The 23,715-nt window shown below is 31.0% G+C and overlaps 1 protein-coding gene across 1 annotated transcript; it reads left to right on the top strand.

Annotated features, from left to right (window-relative positions):
* Nucleotides 1–325: 325 nt before the first annotated feature.
* LOC142330642 (epoxide hydrolase 4-like) lies at nt 326–13,231 on the top strand. The gene is made up of 5 exons (XM_075376086.1): nt 326–342; nt 1,548–1,660; nt 3,018–3,186; nt 8,821–8,975; nt 12,595–13,231. The coding sequence occupies exons 1-5, from the start codon at nt 326–328 to the stop codon at nt 12,909–12,911; spliced, it is 771 nt and encodes a 256-aa protein (XP_075232201.1). The 3' UTR covers nt 12,912–13,231.
* The last annotated feature ends 10,484 nt before the right edge of the window (nt 13,232–23,715 follow it).

The raw sequence follows: 23,715 nt of genomic DNA, 5'->3' as shown, positions 1-23,715 counted from the left end.
ATTTCTCCCTAATCTCTGTATTTGATTAGCTTAAATAGCTATTTAATACCTATTAATACCTATTAGTTAATAACTATGGTTGGCAATCTTGGGAAGTGTTAGTCAGCTGGTCGATTAATATTTACATAAACATAATCTCTAAAGTCTTAGTTATGATGGCCTATCTACTTTTTAAGAACAGCGTTCTGTGATCCAATTTTTACTTTCAGAAAGTGTACAACCATCAGAAATATTCCCTCAGATGAACAAACAATACAGCAGTAGTTGCATGAACTGTGTGACTTTTTACGCATAAGTGGAACAATTTTAAAATGGCGGCAAAAGCATGGCTGACAAGCACAGGTCTGGGTGGCCAGAGAGAGTGTTGACTTTGGTATTAGAAGACTTTAGAGGTTATGTTTATGTAAATATTAATCGACCAGCTGACTAACACTTCCCAAGATTGCCAACCATCATTTAAAATTACTAATAGCTATTTAATAAGGAATGTTTTTTGATATAACCAACCATTGGCCCAGGGGGTGGAAAAATGGGTTTTTGTAGACAAAAAATCATACTTCCTTTAATAGGCACAGCATCGAATCAGTTTAAAGTGATCCAAACATTACCTAAAACTTTTGTCTGAAACAATTTTTGATATGACCAACCCTTACGGTAAGGTATGAACAAAATTTTTCTGGAATTGTAAGAAGATGGGTCTTGTATGCTAAACATGAGAAACTTTTTTTCTCATGCAACCATTGTCGTGTTGAGTAAATTTGAAGTTTTTCGTTACTTTAAGATGGAAATCTTTTGTATCCCCTATTTGCACTGGTGAAATCTACCTCCACCTTTTTTGATTTTGTCAGTTGTTGAAGCCATGTTTGTTTAATAAACTGATTCATGTATCTTAGCAAAATTAAACAATGTCAGGTGCAGATTCACCACATGCTGTTGGTTTTATTAGCATTTAATAACCACAGCTATACTACTATTTAAGAGCAACATTAATAATTGTAAAGATACAATTAGAAACAGCTCAATGCTTAATTATAGTTAGTTAAAGAACATTAGCTACTGTAAGAGTTTTTCCTTTATTGTGACTGTAACATGAAGAACAAATTGTAAAGGTAGAAAAAAATTGTTAATATGATTAATTTAATATTGCTATTTAAATATTTTTTTATTTTTCTAATGTGTATATCTGTTCAACTAGTGAACAATAAGCAAACCCTCCCCATGGCCCAGTGAGATGAGGATGATATGTATTATTTGTAAATGAGGTGAAATCTTGTACAGACTCAGGTCGACCATTCCTGAGACATGTGGTTAATTGTACTCCAACCACTGAAGTACACCAGTAATCTGTCTAGTATTCAAATCCATATAAAAGCAATTTACTTTATTAGGATTTGAACCTTAGAACCATCGGCTTTGATAATCAGCTGTTAACAACTGATTTGGAAAAATTAATTTTCCATTAGACTAAGTCGATAGGCCTTTTTTTAAAATATTTAACAATGCACAATGGTATTTTTATTAACATTTAATTAAATTTAACTGCATAGGATAATTGCACCAGATCTACGGGGATATGGTGATTCTGAGAAACCAGCTGGAAGAAAGTATTATCAGATAAAATACCTTGTTGAAGATGTAAAAAATCTTATTAATGCTTTAGGTAAATATATATTTTTTATTTATTTATTTTTTTTGAATTACTATAATATCTAAGTAACATGACAGCACTTATATTACATTTACTGCTAGAATTTAAAAGTTGGATGCTTCTAATAGGATCCTAAAATTATAATTACCTACAAATAACAAGTATTAATGAACAGTAACAGTAATATAAAATTATCGTAACTTAACAAAATGTATAATCAATGTCAGGATGCTTTCATGGTTTTTGTATCAGGTTTGAATCAGATTGTAAATAATTTATAAATAAAGTAGAACTAATCAAGAAGGGAATGTAAAAGCTCCCTTATACAAATGAAAAACAACAAATATATTAAAATTCAAATAAAAGCCTGACTTCAAAAATTGGAGTTTATCAATTTTGGCTATATCTTTACTTAAAATATTGCCAGGCTGGAATTAAGAAAGACAATCTGCTATCAGAGTAGCATACTCTGGACCAGAACTTACTCAGGACCAGGGTTAATAAATTGTTGGTAGCTGTTTTTAACCTCATGACTTGTAAAAGTCAATATTTAAATAAGGCTTAAAAAAGACTTCTTTCAACTGACACTTTATCTTCTGACACATATTGTGTCAGATGGCTGAGACCAAGTTTATATATGGCCCATCCACTATAAAGTAAGTACATGACATACAAAAAGCACCAATCTAAGTCTCTCTCTTAATCATGATGTTCATTACATAGCCAGTCCCTACAATGAACAGAGAAAGTTTCATTCATAGAGCGGAATGTCATATAAATGTCTGTAAAACTTGGCATGTTGATATGCAGCCATACATTTAATTAATGAAGCAGATTACAGGAAATAACTTCTTATCTTACTTTCGTTAGTAAGACATGGGACATGGCCGACATGGGATGCTTATTATTTTTGAGAATGCTTATGTAATTCTCAGAATGAATTGTAACTCACATTAGGTCATCTACAACCATTACGGTTGTAATAATTAACACCTATAACATGTTTGAAATTATGCTTTTGATTTCTAAATCATTGATTACATATAAAGATGTAATTTATATCTACTTTTAGCAATTTCATAAAACTACATTCTTTGGTTTCTATTTTATTTTAATTAATTAATGAACATAACTTCAGGAAGCAATATTAAAATATTTGGTGTTACTTTTTGGAAAAACTTTTTTTTCTGTTTTATAAAAGCAAAGTTTTTCCTTTTGAGCTTTATTAATAAAACAACAACATAAAAAATTTGTTATATAATGGTCTGTGACATCTAATATTTAATTGTTTTATTTGTGTGTTTTTTGTTTTGTTTTTTTTTTTTTTTAGAAACTAATACTAAATATTTTTGTATTTCAATCATTTCAGGACGTGAAAAAGCCACAATAGTAGCTCATGATTGGGGTGGCATAATTGCATGGTTCTTTGTCATGATTTACAGTCAAATGGTAGACAGTTATGTAATAATGAATGCACCACATCCCATTATATTTAGAAAATTTATTTCAACTAGTTTTACACAATTAAGGATGTCATGGTAATATAACTAGATGTAATTATATATTAGAATTAATTTTTTTTATTTGCTATTCAACTAGATTGAAGCATGTCTACAATCCTTTCTTTTCCAAAATATTTTTAAAATGGTTTGGAAATATATCTGTATTCCATCTGATATTTTGGATTGTAATCTGCTTCAGATTTGAAATTTTTCAAATACTTTGACTATTTTCTATACCACACTACCACTTTTAATTTTCATGCCTATACAGTGAAAAAAAATGCTAGTATATTGTATTTTAGCCCCATCCAGAAACCCAAACTTTCATAAAATATTTGATCGGATGGATGCCTAATGGAAAGCTTGAAGCCCTAATATCCATACCACTGTTAATCTCATTTCCAGTTCTGCTTCAGTTAGACAATTTCTCCACATCTCATCTACATTCAGTATCCTTTCTTTCCAGTCCAGAGTGTCTCGTGCATAATGGTTTTCACACTCACTGAATCCATACTAGGGATATGGAAGACCAATAATAGGTAGTATACATTTGAATAGAATAATGGAAATTATGGTAGGCTTATGAGTTAGGCTTTAATATAATTTTTTTAATATAATTTTTATGTAATTGAAAAAATAATATGGTATTTTTTTTATCATTTCAATATAATTAAAGAAAAAAAAAGTTGAACTATATAAATTTGACAACCGTCACTGACTCATTCATTACAGATTATCCAGTTCCTGAATAAGTAAAAAGTTAAAATTTATCAGTTACTCGCAAGTCCAAAAAAAAGTAAAATGAATTTTCGATATGATATGAAATTAGTACGCTAAAATCCAACATAGCATATTCCAAAAACGTAATTTTTCAGATATCGCAAAAAATTATTTAGGAATTTTCTGAAGCAAATTTAAAAAAATTACATTGTTCTGATGTAATTTTTTTAAATTAAAACAATAACAAAAATAGCAAAGTGATGATACTCTTGAAGACACCACAATTCACCATGTACAATTAACGGCCCGACAGCCCATAATCCTTTTGACCAATCCTTCTAAGCTTGTGCATTACAGAGACGGCATCCACCACTACTTGTTTAATATGTGCCTAAACAGCAACATTTCGTCAAACAAAACACCTAGGTAATTTTGAACCCTAACTTGACTGATTACACAGACTTTATATTTAATGTGGGGGTTTCGACTGTATGGTAATTTGTCTGCTCCCTTCAGAAGCATATACTTTGTCTTGGCACAGAAACTTTTTAAATTTTGATTGTCCATTCAGCCTTCTGCAGCTGACAAGGCCACCTGCACTCTTTCTTCCAGTTGTGGTCATTAATTTTTTTTACCATGAACTGAAATAGACAGTCATCGGTGAAAGCCTGGGCCGTGACCCGTTCTGGGAATGTCAGTCTGAGAAATCCGTCAAAAATCAGGTTCCACAGCAGGGGATTAGAATGAAACCTTGTGGGCTTCCCCTGGTTACAAATTTTTCCACAACTAGGCATGCGTCTTTGTGAACAGAGCCATGCAGATAGATAAATAGTCTCGGACCACGACCTGCAGGGCTTCAGGAACATTGCGACATTCCAAAACTCATAGAGGCTAGAACTCCAACACAAGGAAGGAAGTGATCATATCAATGCTTTCCATTCATATCGATGCTTCCCTGGAGCCGTTCCACAACCAGCCTTACCAGCAACTTACCGAGAGCCAGCAAGAGGCTGATGGGTTGATAACTGCTGACCTCACTAGGATCCCTTCCAGGTTTTAAGAGCACCCTCAACATAACCAGCTTCCAACAAGTGAGAAAGCAACCCCAGGTAAGGCACCCTGAGAACAATCTACCAAGTGACTCTCTTATGACAAGCAAAAGATGGTGAAAAAATCTGGGTCAAGTTGGTCAATCCTAGTAAATTTCTCATTGCCATTAGAGAAATCACCCAGTCTGTATCAACAGAATCCACAGCCTGCATGTCAGGAAAGGGTGTCCACCCACCCTAACGCCGATTCTGCTTCACCCTTCAGAGCATCTGGAAATAGAGTATCCAGAAATGCCTGGTAAGTTGCCACAGGTATTAAAATGTGGTCTTGGCCACCAAACCCACATCAGACACTAGACAGAATGTGCAATGGCTTTGGCCGGTAATATGATTTCACAAGCTGCCAGGGGCTGCCTACCCTGCATCTCGCGCATGTAGTCAACATTTGATTATATACATTTGGCACATGTCTTGCCAACATTTGAGTTTGGCTTCCTTGATGGCATGAACATATTTTCCATGTACTTGCTGGTACATCTACCATGCGCTTGTGGTATTCCACAACCACATCATTGATGCTACTGCAGATATGGTACTGTTTCCTAACCAGATGTAACCCTTGCACACAGCATGCTAAGGTCAGAGGACACCACTTTTTTCTAAGTCTCACTGCGAATAGCAGACGGTCCCTCAGATCATGTGAGCATCATATGATCCTTGGATCATATGATGTTTGATTCTAGCGTATCAAATATAAACCACCAGTAATTAGATAAGTTAAACTTACCATATTAATATCCAATAGTTGATATTCACAACCAAATTGACAAATTATAAAATGAATAGGTTTTAATGTATTTATAGAATTCAATACCAACTGAAGATCCTGCAAAAATCGTATTGGATATTAATATGGTAAGTTTAACACTACCATCCATTCCCTGAAATGTGAATTTAGAAGTGGTCATCCAGACACAAAATGATTAAAATAAGCCTAAAAATTTGTTAAAAAGAGTTTAAGCAAAACATTATTAAATATTGTATTTATTTATCATTAAGTTATCAGTCATTTGACTGATTTGATATGATACTCTTCCTTGTTTTAGTTCAGTGGTAATTTTTTAATAACATAATTAAGTATAGTATTAATCAGTCACTAACTTGAAAGAATAAAATTTGATTCATAATTCCCTACAATGAAAAATTTGAACTAAAAATATAAGGTCTGTGTAGTGTTCTATATTTAATTAAAACGGTACTCATTTATGAAATGAAATCTCATTTATCTCTGAAATTATAGCAGTTTTAAAGGAAATCAATTGATTTCCTTTAAACAGGTTGTGAAGATGCTTTATGAAAATGGAGTCCTTTGTAGAGTGATTTATTGCAACTGTTACAGAATTTCATGAAATACGCACAGATTGAAACTATAATTATACAGAAAAAAGGTTTAAAGTTTATAATATGGGGTAAACCTTAATATTTCTCAATAAATTGTTAATAAGATAGATATGTTATATTGAATATAAGCATTTTCTTTTTGTAGTAAATACACCCTAACAATCTGACTTGAATGTTTAGAAGATTCTAACAAAGTTTCTCTTCTCTCCTCTCATTCATCTTAAGATCTCTCTATTACATACTTTATCAACCCATCTAATTTTCAATTACTACTTCCTGTAACACCACATTACACGTCTTTTTCTTTTTGTTTTTCCTATTAACCAGGGTCTTCCAACCATTAAATACTATATTATATATAACATTTTTAAGAATTCTTTCTAATCCATTGATGTATTGCGTCTAACTGCTGCGTCCAGGTGCAAAGCCTCTTTTCTTTATTACAGAAAAATATCTTCTTTCAAATAGTTCTTAAAGTTGGTACAATATAGTTTGTTCTTGCACACTAGCCGAGCCTGCAAATACAATATTTTGCTAAGGAATCAAATTAGTTTTTTTAACTTATTCTGTAACATAATTTATGGAATATACATTTTGTCTAATCTTTTGAGTCAGAGAACCTATTTTAAAAAGTAAAAATTTGAAACTCATATGCAAAATGTTTCTAAAATGGCAGGATGGCTATACTGTTTCAGATACTGCTTTTAAAACCAAACAAAAAATATCCTTAGGAAAAATGGCAGTTTCTCCTTCATTCTCTCCCTGTCCGTCATTTTATTATTTTTATATAAAAATTTATATCTCAAGTTCGGATAGAGGAACACATTAGTGATATGGTAAACGTCTTGGTAATAGTTATAAAATTAGCAAAAAATTATGACTTATATACCTTTGCAATTTACAAAATGGCAGCCGTGTTTATTTTTCAATCCCATATTTCTCCATAAATATTAGTTTTATCAAAATTTGCTAAAATATAAAGCCTTTTATTTTGAAGAAAATGAAGTTTTATGTTTTAAAATGTGATAACAAATAGTCAAGATATGGCGAAAATTGATGTATTTAAATTAATGTTGTAATTTTCATGAGCTCCACTTTGCATTCAATTTGATTAAATATTAATTGTTTTTATTTATTGTTAACTCTAGTATCAAATTAAGTAATAATTTTCTCACAATAAAATTTAATATTAAATAATTTGATACTAATTTACAATACTAGAATTAACAACAAATAAAAAGAATATTTAATCAAATTGAACACAAAGTGGAGGACACTAAAACAGACACAAAATTACAACATTAATTTCCCACCATAACTCGGCTCTTTGTTAACCGATCTAAAAAAAAAAATAATGTCATTTTGTTGAAAATAAAAAGCTTAATATTTTAGCAGAAACATACATTTTGAAAAAACTAATATTTATAGAGATATAACGGATTGAAAATAAACATGGCCACCATTTTGTAATTTGCGACGGTATTTAAGTCATGATTTTTTGTTAGTTTAAAAATTTATTCGAACTTTAAACTATTTGAACTTGAGATACAAATTTTAATATAAAAATAATAAAATGGTGGACACAGGGAGAACGAAGGAGAAATTGCCATTTTTCCTAAGGATATTTTTTGTTTAGTTTTACAAGTAGAATCCGAAAAAGTACAGCCAGCCCATCATTTTGGAAACACTGTATATATAAAGTTGAAGATTTTCCTCTTTTCACATACCTAAACCTTCCTTAAGAAATGTTCTATACAAAGGTGAAAAACCACATCAGAATCTTTCCCACCAGTTCTCCATATTTTAAAATAATTGTTAAGAGACTTGAGTTTTGTCTGCATTAAAGCTTTTCTTGTTTATGCAAATTGCTTTTGATTTCTGCTTTACTTCGATCCTTGTTATTTTTAATAACTGATTAACAAAATTGTAATTTCTATTGTAAGATAAATATATTATATTTATCTTAACATATAATTCATCATGTTGCTTTTCATCATATTAAATTACTTTTATATTATTCTTGTTTATTTTCATACTGAATTTCTTTATTAGCATTAAATCAATGCCATCTAGTATTTCTTCAGACTCATTTTTTATTTCTACCAAAAAACATAGTCATGAGAAAATCTGAACAGCTTTTTTTGTCTTTGGATAACTATTGCAATCTTAAATTTGTCCTTCAATTCCTGTGCCACTTCTTTTACATATAAAGTTAGAAATCAAAGGGTTCAGAATAACTTCCCTGACATACTTCTTCTTTCTTTATAAATAAATTTCTTTATAAATACATCCTCCCATTCAAAAAAAAAAAAATGTGTTTAATTTGTAAAGATTCTTAGAATATCGACCAGACTATTTAAATTGTTAAGTTATTCTATACTAAATAAAAAAATTACATTATAATTAGAATAAAACCTATAAGTTTTAAGACATAAATATAAAAAAAATTATTTTAACAGCAATTTAGATTACATGAAAATAATTTTATTATTGTTTACAGGTACTTTTTTTTCTTTCAAATACCATATTTGCCAGAGTTATTTATACAGTTGAGAGATTTAAGATTTCTAAATGTAATATTCTATACTAAGAAAAAAGTGTCACCATACAATGAAGAGGATAAAGAAGCTTACCGTTTTACTTTTGCTAAACCTGGTAATAATTTATTTTTATTATTCATATGAGGGATGGCGGAAATGTAACACACACTCGTAAATAAAAAGAAAAGTCAAATGGAACAATTATGGCTTAAAATCACATTTCATTTGCTACAAAAACTTACATTTATTTTTCTAAACAATCACCACTTACAACTACACATTTCTCCCAATGGTGAACTAGTTTGCTCATTTTGTCAATGAAGAATGCTGGAAGTCTTTCCTTGATCCATGACTCATCTTCGATGATGAAATGAATAATATTTCTCTTTAATTGCAGAAATAAGAAAGATCATGAGGAAAGAAATCTGCTGAGTATGGATAGAAAGGAATAGGTTCAAATTTTAGCTTCACAAGAATCTTGACTGTTGAGTGTGTTGTGTTTGACCAAGCAGTGTTGTATTGTAGTATTATTGCTTCTGTGGTCTCCTAAAGGGTCTTAATGTCATAATCTATTGAAGGGAATTTACTTTCAAACTGGTTTCCAAATAGTAACAGTAAGTAAGTCACATACACATGTTCAGAATTTACAAAATTTTATTGCAGAGGATTATGTTTTGAATTGTTTTATTGTGGTGAACCAGAATGCCAGTATTCCATATGCTCTGCTGTTTTTCTTCTGGGTTATAAAGATGTACCCAAGTTTCATTTCCCATTACAATATTGAAAAGGAAGTCATGATATTTTTCAGAAACGGTTCTTAACATTCCTTTTGTTGTTTGTTCCTTTCTATGAGTTTGCATCATTTTAAATTCATTTATTCACCTTTTTTTGGTGTTTCTCATCAGTCATAAAAACTAATGGACCATGGTGAGGTTCATCCTCTATATTCGCTTTATCAGCTTTTAATGTACAAAATTCTACTATTCGCCTGCTGAAAGACTTCGGTCAACAGTTTCATCAATGTAAATAACATTTTAGATGACAATGAATGTCACTAATGTTCATTTTTTCTGCCATTAAAAATTCATTCTCTATATATTAGGATGCATTAACATAGCAGGTATACTTGATTCTATAATAATGGTGACTGACAGAATATGAGGACATAAGTAAACAAGTTTTGTAATGTTAGCAGGGGAATGAAACTAAAAGATGGCAACACCTGTGTCACTTTATATGAAATTTTGTTCTTCTGATACATTCCAGTGTGCATTTCATTTCAGATGCCACTCATACTTGTTAAACTTTGTCACAATTGAATACTGAATACTGTATTGGACTAAGCTTTGTTTGCATGGGAGGAATATGGTTTATGATCTGGCATGAATAAAAGATGTTCTTATTAAAAATATCAGCATTAACAAATCTTATTTTTTATATTGTACATTTAGAAAGTTGATTCAGTTCTGACATATGAGTACTGATTATAAAACAATATACATAATGCATGTCTTACTAAAAATAATTAATTGCAGTTAATGAAGTAAATTATTTTTTAATTGTATTTTAAAATAGGCAAGGTAACTCATTATCTGATTCCTGTTTATTGCCATTATTACTATTACTGAGGACAGACAAAACCAAAAAACCAAAGAATGTAATATTGTAATGTCGTGTAACAATTCAGTTAACTTTTCAGTTTTTTATTTTTAATTTTTAGTTAACTTATTTTTATATTTCATATTTAAATTTTACACTTTTTAATATTTAAATTAACAACTTGTGTGGTCATAATGTTAGACTAACAGTATTTTGATAAACAATTATTTGAGACGCATGTATTTGGTTTGTAATCAATTCTGTCATAACATTATACCTCTGAAAGTTTTTAGATATTATTCAATACTAGTTGTAGAGCACATGATTAACAATAGATAGTATATACGCTCAAACTTTAGTGAAAAGTAACGGAAAATATTGCTATTGTGATAATGTGATTTTGGGTAAATTAAATAAAGAATAAAGTGATAAGAAATCTGAACTTGGTATAGATGATGATAGGGTTACTTTCTACAAGGAATTACAAAATATTACTAAATTATTTTCAATTCTTTTTTAATTTTTCAAAAAATGTATTTAATATCTTATTTACAGCTGTACTTTGTATTATCTGAATTCAAAAAAGAAGTTTCAAAATTAAATTCTATTTGAGAATTATGCTTTTAAGTAAATTATCAGTTTTTAGAAAAAAAAAAATATACCCAAAAACAGCTGATACTGAGGTCTTTCAATTAAATAACTTGAACTCAAAGAGTAAATAACTCCATTTCCAATTTTAACTGTTTCTTTATTTTAACAATTAGTTAACGTTTTTTGAACAGGAGGCGTAACATTTTTTTTACTAAAAAACAGGACAATATTTCTTTATACATTTATCAGAATTATCTAAAAGTGTTTTTTTACTCGCATATTTTAAGCTTTCCCTACTGTGGATTTTCTGCTGTAGATTATGCTCCATTCACTTCTCAATTTTTTAATGAAGACTTCACCTTCATTACAGTAAAAGTCAGCTCATTTTGTTGTTTTATCTAGTGACTTTTGACTTACTTTTGTTTTTCTTGATGGTCATTAAAAGAACAATAAATAGACAAAATAATTCATTCCATAGATAACTAAAATATATCCTAAATGATAGTAACAGTTTAAAAATGTGTGGTAGGTGTCATAATCATGTGTAATGGTTGTAGGTAATCTGACATGTGATAAAATCAGTCACAAAACTGACATGCCACTCTCAAGATATCAAACTCTAATTTTAGGTTTACTAGTGCATGGTTACCTGCAAAGCGATTTCCCGTTGCCTTTTTTAATAAGTTTATATACTGTTGCATACCAGCATTTCAAGCTTTTTGAAACGCTGGTGATGTTCAACCCTATAAGTCTATAATTGAAATCTTCACTTCATTTACATCAAGAACTAACAGTGTAGTGAACACTATTACTCTCATAATTCTGACTCTAGTTTTCATATATCACAGCCATAAAAAAGTTTGGAACAAATAATGTGTAAAGTACTAATAAATAATGTATAAAAAATAACCCAATCAATTATACTTCATCATCCCCCATTCATACCATTAGAACACCCAAAAGCCTTTCTTTATGTAGTGCGCTTACTTTTGGGAAAGAAAACTTTATTCAGAATCTTTAACAGAAAATTTATTATACAGAATGGTTTTTGATAACTAAACAAATGAGATGGGATTTGCTAATATAGGAAATAGAAATCAATTGATAAATATTTCTTTAAGGTTTTGTTTTGAATCTTAATTGACTTGTCAAAAAAATCTATTTATTTTGACACTTGACGGTCTCACATGTATAACGGAGACATATATTTGTACCAGCATAATTGTTGAACTAATGGGGCTGACATACATTCTATAATTTCTCAATGTCATTTGAGTGGGAGGTGATGAATTCCAGTTGGACACTTTCCAATACTCATAAACTTACTAAAAATACTCAGAGATGTCACCTTTCAAAAGCATGTAAGTGTTAACAAATATGATTAATATTACCAAAGTTATACGATCCTAAAGCCATCCTACTGGGAAAATACAAAGAAATATTTTCCTCAATCCCAATATTACACAATTGTGTATCAGTTGCAATTAAATGAGAAAATTAAAATAAAAAATGTATAAAGTTATTAACTTGTTTTTTTTTTTCAGGAGCACTGACACCACCAATAAATTACTACAGAGCAAATTTAATGCTAAATTTAATGCCAGATAAAAACTTTTTAAAATCCATACCAAAAGATGATAAAAATTTACCGCCAGGATTATTATTATTTGGTGAAAAAGATATAGCAATACATGTGGATAGTATTATAGGTACTGACCGTATAATACCAAATCTCTCAATTGAAATAATAAAAGATGCAACACATTTTGTACAAGATGATCCTGATGCTGTTAACCAGTTAATGCAAGATTTTTTCGTTAAACTTCCAAAATTAAAAAAAGAAATAGAAGCCAGAGAGTAAATGATTAGAATAATATAAAAAATCATTACTATACATATTTTATTAATAATAATAATTATTATTTTTAATTAAAATGTCAGATCTACTGTTTTATATCTAAATACAATTAATTGTTAGCCAAAGATTATTAATGGTAGAAGATTATATAATGGTACTGCATTATCATATTAATTTTGTCTTTGTGTACCTTGTACTCTCCTTCTAACAGGCTGAACAATATTGATGAACTTGAATTATGGTTTCTAGCTACATAGATTATCTTCTAATCTTCATTTAACTCTGAACAAATGTTTACTTTATTTTTGATTGCAAGTAGCAAAAGTTTTAAATAAAATTATAAACTTAAAAAATTAAGAAATGTTAATAACAAAAAGAAAAATGTAATGCAGTCAATTAATAAAAAGAAATTTTTTATAAACTTCCAAAGTTACAATAGGTTAATTTATTTTTTACTACATGGTATACTTATAAAATAAAGAATTAAGAAAGTGTTTGTTATTTTATTACTATACTTTTAAAGAAATGTAACCTTTTAATTGTTGTATATTTATTTGTTTTTAATTAAAATATATGATTAAGTACTTATTTAAATATTTATAATATAAATTACAATTTTATATTTAAATCATTAGGTAAAATCGTTTTTTAGTTACGATAAAATATTATAACATAATTTATATTCTTTTTGTTACAATAAAACATTATTAAATCAGTATATATGATCTTGTATTATTTCATATACACTAGGCTCTTCTTCAGTGAGATGTGTGGTTACTTGAAATCCAACCAACAAAAAAATCACCATTATCCACGATCTAGTATTCAAATCCATATAAAATAAAAACTGCCTTTACTAGGATTTGAACTTAGAACTCTCGACTTCAAAACCAGCTGATTTGCGATGACAAGTTAACCACTAGACCGGCCTGGTTGGATTATAAATTAGACCTAGTAACTAATTATATTCTCTGATTATAATTACTAGCAAAAACTTATTAGTTCTTTGACATTTTGATTCATACTTCCTATTATGACATTATTTTGATGATGTACATAATTATGTTGTTTTTTTTTTGTATAGCCTGGCGCTAGATAAAAAAAGCTTTCTTTGGCTTACAGTTTGTGAAATTGTAGAAAAACAATTACTTGAAAAATTATTATAATTAACTAAATCAAAATGAAAGAGTTTGTTTGACATTACAGAGTTTGTGTATTGGATTAAGCAAATTCCAAAATTTTTGTGGGTTGCAAATAACTCCCAAATCATCATTTTATCAGTCTATTTCATCATGATTTCAAAAAATTGAAATACACTGCTGCGTTGAGAAAGACTATTTTGAAGGCAAGGCTCAATAAAAATAAAATTTGTTCAAAAAACCATATTACCATGTTATACTTTGATGTATTAAAACATATTAAAGCAGTCTAATCATTAGAGACCGGATTATATGTAACATATAAAGCTTGAAATAAGCTTAAAATATGCATGAAAAGTGTCAAAACATGCAACTAAATAAAAAAATAGTAATTTTTATTTCAAAATCAGCATACAGTTAAAAAGTAGTTGAATAACATCGATAAATTTGATAATTAAAAATTATTTAACATTTTGTTACTTTTGTAAATGTAAACAACCAGTTACTGTTCCAAATGTTCAGTAGTAACATTGTGCCTTCGATCACTTCAAAATATTTTTATAAGTGGAAAAGAATCATTCCACATCCACTGAGGTAACTGGGCAGTATTTGAATTTAGGTGCTATGTTAGCACTTATTGTTTCTAGCAAAAGTTCACCCGTCCCATTAATAAAACTATCAATTTAACACAAAGGTTCAAAATCTTTGTGTTTACAAGGAAAACCAAGGAAAAGTTTACAAGGGAATACCTCTGGCAATGTGGAGTTCATTTTGCAGATTTTATTCATTAATTGAATAAATTCAGTCAACGCCAAACTTGCGTTTCAAGTTTTTTAATACTAGCAGGTATGTGGAAAAAATGAGTGCTAATCACAGCTATGTTTTTTTATACTAGAATCGTTAAATGCTTCCTTGAACTGACAACTGTCAAAGCCTCTGCACCAACAAAGTCGTTTACTACACCTTTGATGGCCTTGAAATGTTCATTGTAAAACACTACAGCTTCAATCCATGTTTCCTGAGTTAACTACTGGTTCGAAAGGTAAAGGCACATTTCACAGTTTTTTTTTTATAGACTGTATTGCAAGCTGGTGTCTTAAGAAACCCTTTCTTTGTTGATAAAACCAGTTTATTTACATTCCCAAATGTGGATTGGGTGGTGAGAGGGGGGGGAGGGGAAGAGAGAGTGATGTAAAGAGCTTGAGCATTAGATTAATAGATTTTAGGAAATTAAATAAATTTTGCCAAAATATCAATAGTTTTAATGACACAAGTCATATAACGTGCACAGTCAAGAATATGACACACAATAACAATAATCCGAAGGGCATTCTGAACATTACATGAGATGATATGAAGAATCCATGCCTTAATCTGGTATATTCAAACGATAAACAACCACTTCCTAACAACAATCATCTTAATGACTATCATGGGATTACGTAGCACATTTTAACAAAAAATGTTTCAAAAAGCAGGCTTAATCAGAACAGATGACCTACAAAATTTGGCGAATTCTAAACTTCCTTAGTAATTACATCAGCTTTTCCCTGAGTTTCCTAAAGGGAACCTACCTACATATAGTAAATTTATTTATAGTAAATAAACTTCCAGTCGAGTAATAAAAATAAACTAAATAATTTGAAAAAAATTTTGTATATACAAAAGTTACATTGATAATTATGTTACTTCTTGACATTGAATTTGGGAGCAAACTGTCATACTATGACCTCAGCTTGTCTATTCCCTGCTCAAAGTACAGTGCCACCAAGTACCTACCTTTGTCTTTATACAAGAGTTCATCATTGTTTTTTAAGTGTTATGTAGCTTATCAATTCCTCAATTCTTAGAACATATGAAAATCAGATGGTGCCAAATCAGAGCTGTAAGTGGGATAGCAAAAAATCTGCCACTATTAACTTGTTTAGCATACCATTAATGCTAACGATGTGAGGCTATGCATTGTCATAAAAAAAAAACTAATCCCTTGCCATATTCTGTATCGTTCTCCTAAGCTATTCAACATTTCACAAAAACTGTCAATGAGTATTATCAATCCAGGTTCATAAATTCTGCCAACAAAATTTCTTTTCGATCCCAAACATGGTAGCCATCATTTTATCTTTGTTAGAATTTGTTTTTTATTATCTGCTTGTTGAGTGAGTGGTGTGTACATCACTCTTTAAACTCTTGTCTCAAAAACTATGAACCGAATCTAATGTCTCATCCCCAGTAATAATATTTTTTAAGATATAACTTTGGAATTAATTAACTTTGGAAGCTTGGGAATTATTAAAATATTATTTTATTCATATAAAATCATTAACATATATTCTACATGTTTTTTTTTTTTTTTTTTTTCAACGTGTATTACAATATTATAAAGGCATAAATTAACAATTACAATAATCTGACTAGAATTAGAAATTTTAAGAGTACAAAAATTTAACGTAACTCATACTTTATGTCAGATACAATATATAATATTAGTTAGCAATAAATTACTTGAAAACTAATAAAAATGTATTATTTTTTAGTTTACAACAGTTAAAATTAATATCTAAAATAAAAAAAACAATAATATTATTATGATATTCTTCTTGTTAACTAAAGTCATTAACCGAGGTGCAAGATTAGTAATTATTTAACAATGATATAGAAATAAAGAAATCATTTTTTTGGTAAATTATATAATATGAAAATAACTGAACACAAAAGCGATAAGTTATTTTTGTAATATTGGAAGTCATTTCTGTGTTTAAAATTTAATAATACTTAACCTCCATCCATAATTATAAGTTCCAATGCAAAATCATTTCCAGGGATTTTCATACCATTTTAATTTAAGAAAACCTCACTTGCTATTTCTTATTTCAAAATATCACTATTTATTATGGGGGGTAATTATTTTATTTTATGGGGGAAGGAACAGGTATGTAGTAGTACTCCTTACCTTGCATTATTGTTAATTTTTTACGGCAACTGCTATTTAACATTGCTGATATAAATATTTACATCCTGTATGAGTACAAATATCAAATAAAGGTGCATCAATGAACTTTTCTCTCTTTAAGTGAACCATTTTTCTCCTTCTGACACATATTTATCAGAGATAAACTCTCAAATAAAAACATAATACAAAGGTTAATAAAGCTGATAACAAAAATGTAGTGCTTTCCTGGCATCAGGTATTTATTCTTATGTAGTGGAAACATAATGATACATGAAAAAGTTACCTAAGATTTCTTTTTTAAGTTTATAGTAAAATTATCATTATATGTTTAAAGAAAATTTAAAAAAAGTTTCAATTTTTGGGGATGATGGAATTTGGGGAAAAATTATTTTAAAAAATAAGAAAGTATGCATGCATGTACTAAGCTTAATATTAAGTGGGTTATGTTTGCAAAATTTTGAGAAAATTGGCCCCAAAAAATTATCTACCCCATCCCCAGGAGATATTGACCCCAAAATTTAACAACAAATTGCCCCATATACACGAGTCTCTGTACAAAATTTCATCGAAGTCGGTTTATCCAGTCAAAAGTTCTTGCAACATAGCCCTTAAGTTATGATGCCAGGAAAGTAAAAATATTAAGTCTAAGATTTTTAATTACAGGTTATTAAATTTTCTTAAGGTTAAATTAAAAAAAAAAAAAACTCCATATTTTACTTTTTGTGAAAATATCTGAAATATTTTTTTGTAATCAAACTAAATTTATTTAATAAAACATTTTAAAATCCCGTAATGCTGTCATTCATTTTTGTATCTATATAATTGTCTGGTTTAATAGTTAATTATATACTCTGATATCAGTTGACAGTTCAAGCGATTTTTTTTTTTGGCAGTTATGATCTAAATGAATTAAAACATAATTTTTAAAACATTATATTAAATAAATTTATTAAGATGTCCAAAAAAAATAACTTTATTTGATTATTTTTATACCTGTGTATTTCTGATGATAAAAGTGTCTCAATATGGTGAAACTGTTATATAATCAATGTGTTTTCCCCCTCTTAAACCACTTATTTTCAGTAAAATCAAACAAAATTTATGTATTGTTTTATATACAGATGGGAAATGACTGTATATGATATCTAAGAAACACACCTGATTAATATTTCAATAGAAAAATCTGTGCATTCATATTAGATTTTTTTTCAGTTCATATGACTCTCCTGTCATACATAGCAACTACTCCAGCTCTTTGGAATGCATTCAGCAGTTACTCGAAGTCTGTCATATGGGCTAAAAATACTGAGAAGGGGGATTGGTTTTTAAACAGCAGCCCCAGCTGAAAGGGCTGGCATACCTTGGTAATGTCAGGTCCAAAGAACAGCTCGGAACTCAAAAGTAGGAAGCTCAAATAACATCGGACCCGACATCTTTGGGGGGAGTTAAAACCATAGTCCTGGTGGGGAATACTATCTCTGGGTATTCCTTATTTGAGGCAAAAGCATTTCAAGACCATAATCCTGGTGGGAAACTTCCTTCTGGGGTTCCCCAGGCAAGGCAGAATTAAGACCGAGGCTGAGTTATACTTAATTGTAGGTTCGGCTCTGGAGAACGGGAAATAAGAAAAAAGCATTTAATTTGAGATACATCATGAACTGTGGGGTTATGTTTAAGACACCCAGGGATGGATTTGAATACTAGATCGTGGATACCGGTGGTCTTTAGTGGCTGGGTTTCAATTAACCACACGTCTCAGGAATGGTCGAACTGAGACTGTACAAGACTGCACTTCATTTACACTCATATATATCATCCTCATTCACCCTCTGAAGTATTATCTGAAAGCTAATTACCGGTAGCTAAACAGGAAAAAAGAAAGAAGGGATGGATTTTTCAGGTCCTGAAAAGTTCTCTCATATAACCGTGTTTGCTCTCTATTATTGTATAAGTGAGTTTATTTTTACTTATTTTGTGCTATTTTTGCTGTTTCTTTGGTTTTTTTTTTTAACTGTGTTCTGTACTGTGTCACGTCCACAAATTATCCAGTTTGTACTTTTGACACCTATTTTTGTGGGTTTACCTGTGATTTACGTTATATTTGAATTTCTTGCATTATTTTGTGTGTAACTCTAGCCTACAGTTGCTAAGACACGTTTAGTAACAGTGTCAGCTGTTCATTTATTTGTTTACTTTTTTGTTTGCTTTTGTAACTTTGTATTGTGTTTGATCTTTTCAGAGCATTTGGCATAATATTTTGTTAATATGTTTGATCCGAATAACGATACAGTAACCAAGAAATCTGGTGCCCTGTCTTGAAAAACAAGAACAAGGAGTGCTCTCACAAGAAAGGTTAAAGCTAGTGGTTTGGATAGAAATCCTGCCACCACTGACAAGGGCATGCTTGAGGCTACGGGGTTGGCTTCTCAGGAATGTCAGAAATGGATTCAGGCGTGGCTGAACCTACGAACCCTTCCTATGTTGATTCTGAGGAGAATGGAGCCATTGGCTGCCACTTGTTAATGAGCTATTGATGAATCTTGCATGACTGATCAAGAGTCATGCTGCGATGCAGAGCGAGTGGGGCAGCCTATCACACCGGTTAAAATGAGAGTTCTCAGATTAAAAAATGGAAAGGACTGGTGCTACAGCTGATGGCAAGATGCAGCTTGAGAAAGACGGTCTGGATTAGCTAGATGCAACTGATGAACTTCTTTCGTCATTCACAGATAGTCAGTTTACAGGCAAGAATTTATATAGACTCATTAGGAATGTGTGGTATTTGACGCAGGACTTTGTTGACCTCAGTTTGGAACTGACTAATAGCAAAAGCGACGGGTGTGATAAGGAGACTCAGATGTCCAAGATTACCCATGATGCTATTGAACGAGTTCTTGAGTCTGGTGACATTGAAGATCTTGCTGAGGTGGCCGGCTCTCACTGGAATAAGGACTTGTACTCCAAGGCGGACGTCAGGAAAGGCCTATGAGCACCTATGCTTCAATGGTTTGTAGTCGTGTGCCTGGGGTGTGTTGGAGACTGAACTCAAAGGCTGTCATTCCCGGTGGCACTGTGCTCAGAGACTGTCAGAGCACTGACATCTTTTTACACAAGGACGAGGGCTCAGATACCACGAAGGTATACGTACTTATGGTTCAGGATGAGGACATGGACTTAATTAGGCATATGTTTGAAGCCCTCTCGTAGATCCGGCGGGCGGAGGGTGGTAAGCTGGTGTTTTTTGGCCTAACAGCATGGCTTGAGATCATTTTCTGAAAGTCTTGAAATACTGGTCCAGGAGGGAGGCGGCGCCACCGACTGCTCTATTGTTAAACATGGTTGAGATTTCTACGCCCAAGGTGGACATGCCCAGAGGCCCTAAAATGGCTGTTGTTACTGTCCGTCGAAATGGCACCAACTATGCAGACCTCCTCAATAAGGTCAAAGGAGGGATTGGCGATGACATGGCTGAGGACATCCTCCTATCTGTTCGCAGGGAAAGTGCTAAGTGCTTGGAATAGAGTTCAAGATGTTGACTTGAAACACAAGGATGTGAAGAAGAGATTGGGGAAAACTCTTCAAGGAGCCCAGGTTATAGACCGAAGTGGAAACTTCAGATTGCAGTCTATTTGCATCAAGGACCTTGATACAACTCAAGAGGAGGTGGAACAGGCTGTTTGGAGGGGGGTGGGTGATGCAGTCCTCATGTGAGTCTCCCCTCTACGACCAGCTTACGGCAACACGTTGAGAGCCACTGTCTGACTCCTGCACAGAGAGGCAATGCGGCTTGCTGAAAAATTGCCTTGACTGTGATGATTTGGGCCATCACCAGAAGCTGTAAACATCAGACATCATGCTAAGAGTGCTGCTTTCTAATGCAAATAGATGCTTTCTCTCCCGTGATCTTGTGGATGAGCTAGCTATGGAGGTTTTGGTTGCATTGGTCAGACCAGCATACCGAAACACGCAGAATGCTACCATCGTGCTTCCACAGAAACAGGCAGTGAAATTGTGCCAGCACAGAAGAGTATTAATAGGATGGCACACCTGCAGGGTGGAGTTGCAACAGAAAGTAGACAGGTGCTAAAGATTCTGGGAGCCTGGGCATAAAACTGTAGAATGCAGGGGCCCTGACAGGTCGAAAAGGTGCTATAACTGCGGGGCAGAAGGGCACTTCAGGGCAGCCTGCAAAGAATCTGGTAGATGCGCAGCATACGGCAAGGAGGGTCACCGGATGGGTAGCCTTTTGTGTAGCAGAACTGACCGACAATGAGGATACTGCAGATCAACCTCAATAGATGTAGACTCACGCATGACCTGGTATACTTAAATGCGGTTTCCGGCCTCGAGAGGGGGGGGGCTGGTGAGGTGGAGGTTTAGTCTGTAGGGCGCAGGCTACATACGCCATAACATCTGTGGAACCTGTTAGCGAACCCAACACTTTGTCTGTAAATGGGATTACTCCCCTAACCAAAAGAAAAAAAAAGGGGATGGATTTAGGCATGGGTTCTTACATTATGATTTGCTTTTGAAATAAATTTACCAGAGTTTATTAAAGTGTAACAATAATAATTTGAATTGTAAATAAAACGGGACAAATAATAATTATAATAGATATTACAAATGATTGTTTAAAGATATTCTTAAATGTAAAAATATTTTAAAAATTTACTTTTTTTATATTTTTACATCAATAATTTTGTTTTTGTTTCAAAAATAAGTAGTGTTTTTCAATAAAAAAAAAAAAACAGTTTTTGAATATTTACAGTATTTTACAAGTAATCTCTTCAAAATATTCTCATTCTCATTGTTCATGTTCTCTCAACGTCATTTCTACTTTATGAAGCAGTTCTGGAATACACTTTTTGAAATAGATTTTAGGGTATGTTTTGATAATCTTGTATGAATTCTTGAATCATATCTATGGCTGAATGGCAATTGAAATTGTCATTAAAAGAAAATTGTCTCTTTGACAGTTTTCTGACCCGCTGTGACGACAGACTTTGCTTCTAGATTGTATGCACACGCCTGTGTTTATCAACGGTTATTATTGCAGTAAGAAGGTTTTATCATCATTTGTACGATCCAAACGTGCCCGACAGATCGCTACACGATTGTCTTTCTGCTTTTCGTTTCAAGGATTTCATGATTAGTCCATATCCCTTTGCTGTTTAATATAATTTATGATTTATTGCAACATTTCAACCCTTATGAAAAAATTTGTTAAAATTATAGCTGTGTTTTATACCTCAAAATTATTTAAACGTGTAGAATAAACATTGTTACATATTCTGAAACATAATTTATGATGTGTTATAACATTGCAACCCTTAGAAACCACCCTAATGACAAAAAAACTTAGTTTTCAACAATTTAAAATGTTTTAATGGTGTATTTATAGTGAATTATAAACTATTTACAGTTGTTAATGTAATTTATAATTTATTGCTTGCAATTTTTAGAAGATCCTGAAAATAAATATTCTTTTGTTAATTACACTAAAAATACTGATTTTCTCATAAGATTAGTCTAAAAAATTTATCCGAGTTTAAGGTATTAATAGAAAAAAAAAAGAAAAAAAAACATTTAATAACTAACAATATTTTAATTATTTAAAGTATTAATTTCAGTAAACAGCACAAAAATATGTGTAATTCCAAAACTGAGTATAATTTGTAATGAGAATTATCTCAATATCATAAACGCGCAGCGTTGTTATTAATAATTATTGCGTTCTTGCATTTGCAATTATGTCTCTTAAATATCCAGCAATTTAAAAATAGTGTCTATAGGTGAATTATGAAAATATTAAACGTATATAACAGTTACTTGAAAAAATACATTATAGAATTTATAATGAATTTTATTTAATACTGTGTATTTACCTTTTTATCCGCCTGACTACCAATTTTGCTGTATAGTCAAAATTGCTAGTCGGCAACTGTATAAAGGACTTTTTGGACTGGCTTTATTTGACTTATTAGAGCATTTTATTTGGGGTGGCTGTGCGATTTTGCAAAATATGTTTTGTTACGAACATTGTTGTTTTTCAATTGTTAATAAATGCGCCTAAGAAAAATATGACGTTAATTAGGCGAAATCTCGAGATACTGAGGGTTCCCTTGCTCTACAGTCTCAATTCCAACACCTTTTTCCTTGAATCCTTTTTGAAATCATTGACCTCATTGGATTTTTTGAACTCTATTAAATAAACTCGTTTATTTGTAACACTTATTATTAATTCCAAAATTTTAAAGTTTTTTTTAAAAATTAAGTAATAAAACACGCATTTGGATAAAATATAATCGATGAGTTATTTATATATTACAATAACTACGGCAACAGCCTTTTTTTTATTTTGAATAATAACCGACAATAAATGTTAAAAGTTAAATATTAAATTGAGCAGACTAGCCGGTGTTTTTATTAAAATATTCACGCAAATTAAAATCATTAAGTTTTACTTAATAACGTGTAAATGTTTCTAAAATAAAAATAAATGTATTATTACATTTTTAATTAAATTGCCTATCAACAAACAAACCTACTGAAATATTTTTAAATTTCTAAGATAAACTTCATTCTTTTCTTACTCGTATACCGGTAACGATAAAGCAGGTAAATGAATATTTAAAAATGATCGAAACTTTGGTTAGCGATAAAAAATATATTTATTAAATAGATACATTTTTTACCGCTTGATCGTAAGTTTACT

The sequence above is a fragment of the Lycorma delicatula genome, chromosome 9 (genome assembly GCF_047948215.1).
Source record: "Lycorma delicatula isolate Av1 chromosome 9, ASM4794821v1, whole genome shotgun sequence".
Lineage (NCBI taxonomy): Eukaryota > Metazoa > Arthropoda > Insecta > Hemiptera > Fulgoridae > Lycorma > Lycorma delicatula.
Note: the sequence above shows the minus strand (reverse complement) of the source record. Positions and strands in the feature narration are given on the sequence as shown.

What these genes read in the sequence shown, in the direction of transcription:
- LOC142330642 (XM_075376086.1), top strand. An exon ending in AAATCTTATTAATGCTTTAG is followed by an intron (nt 1,661 to 3,017) that starts GTAAATATATAT and finishes CAATCATTTCAG; the next exon opens with GACGTGAAAAAGCCACAATA. An exon ending in TTTTACTTTTGCTAAACCTG is followed by an intron (nt 8,976 to 12,594) that starts GTAATAATTTAT and finishes TTTTTTTTTCAG; the next exon opens with GAGCACTGACACCACCAATA.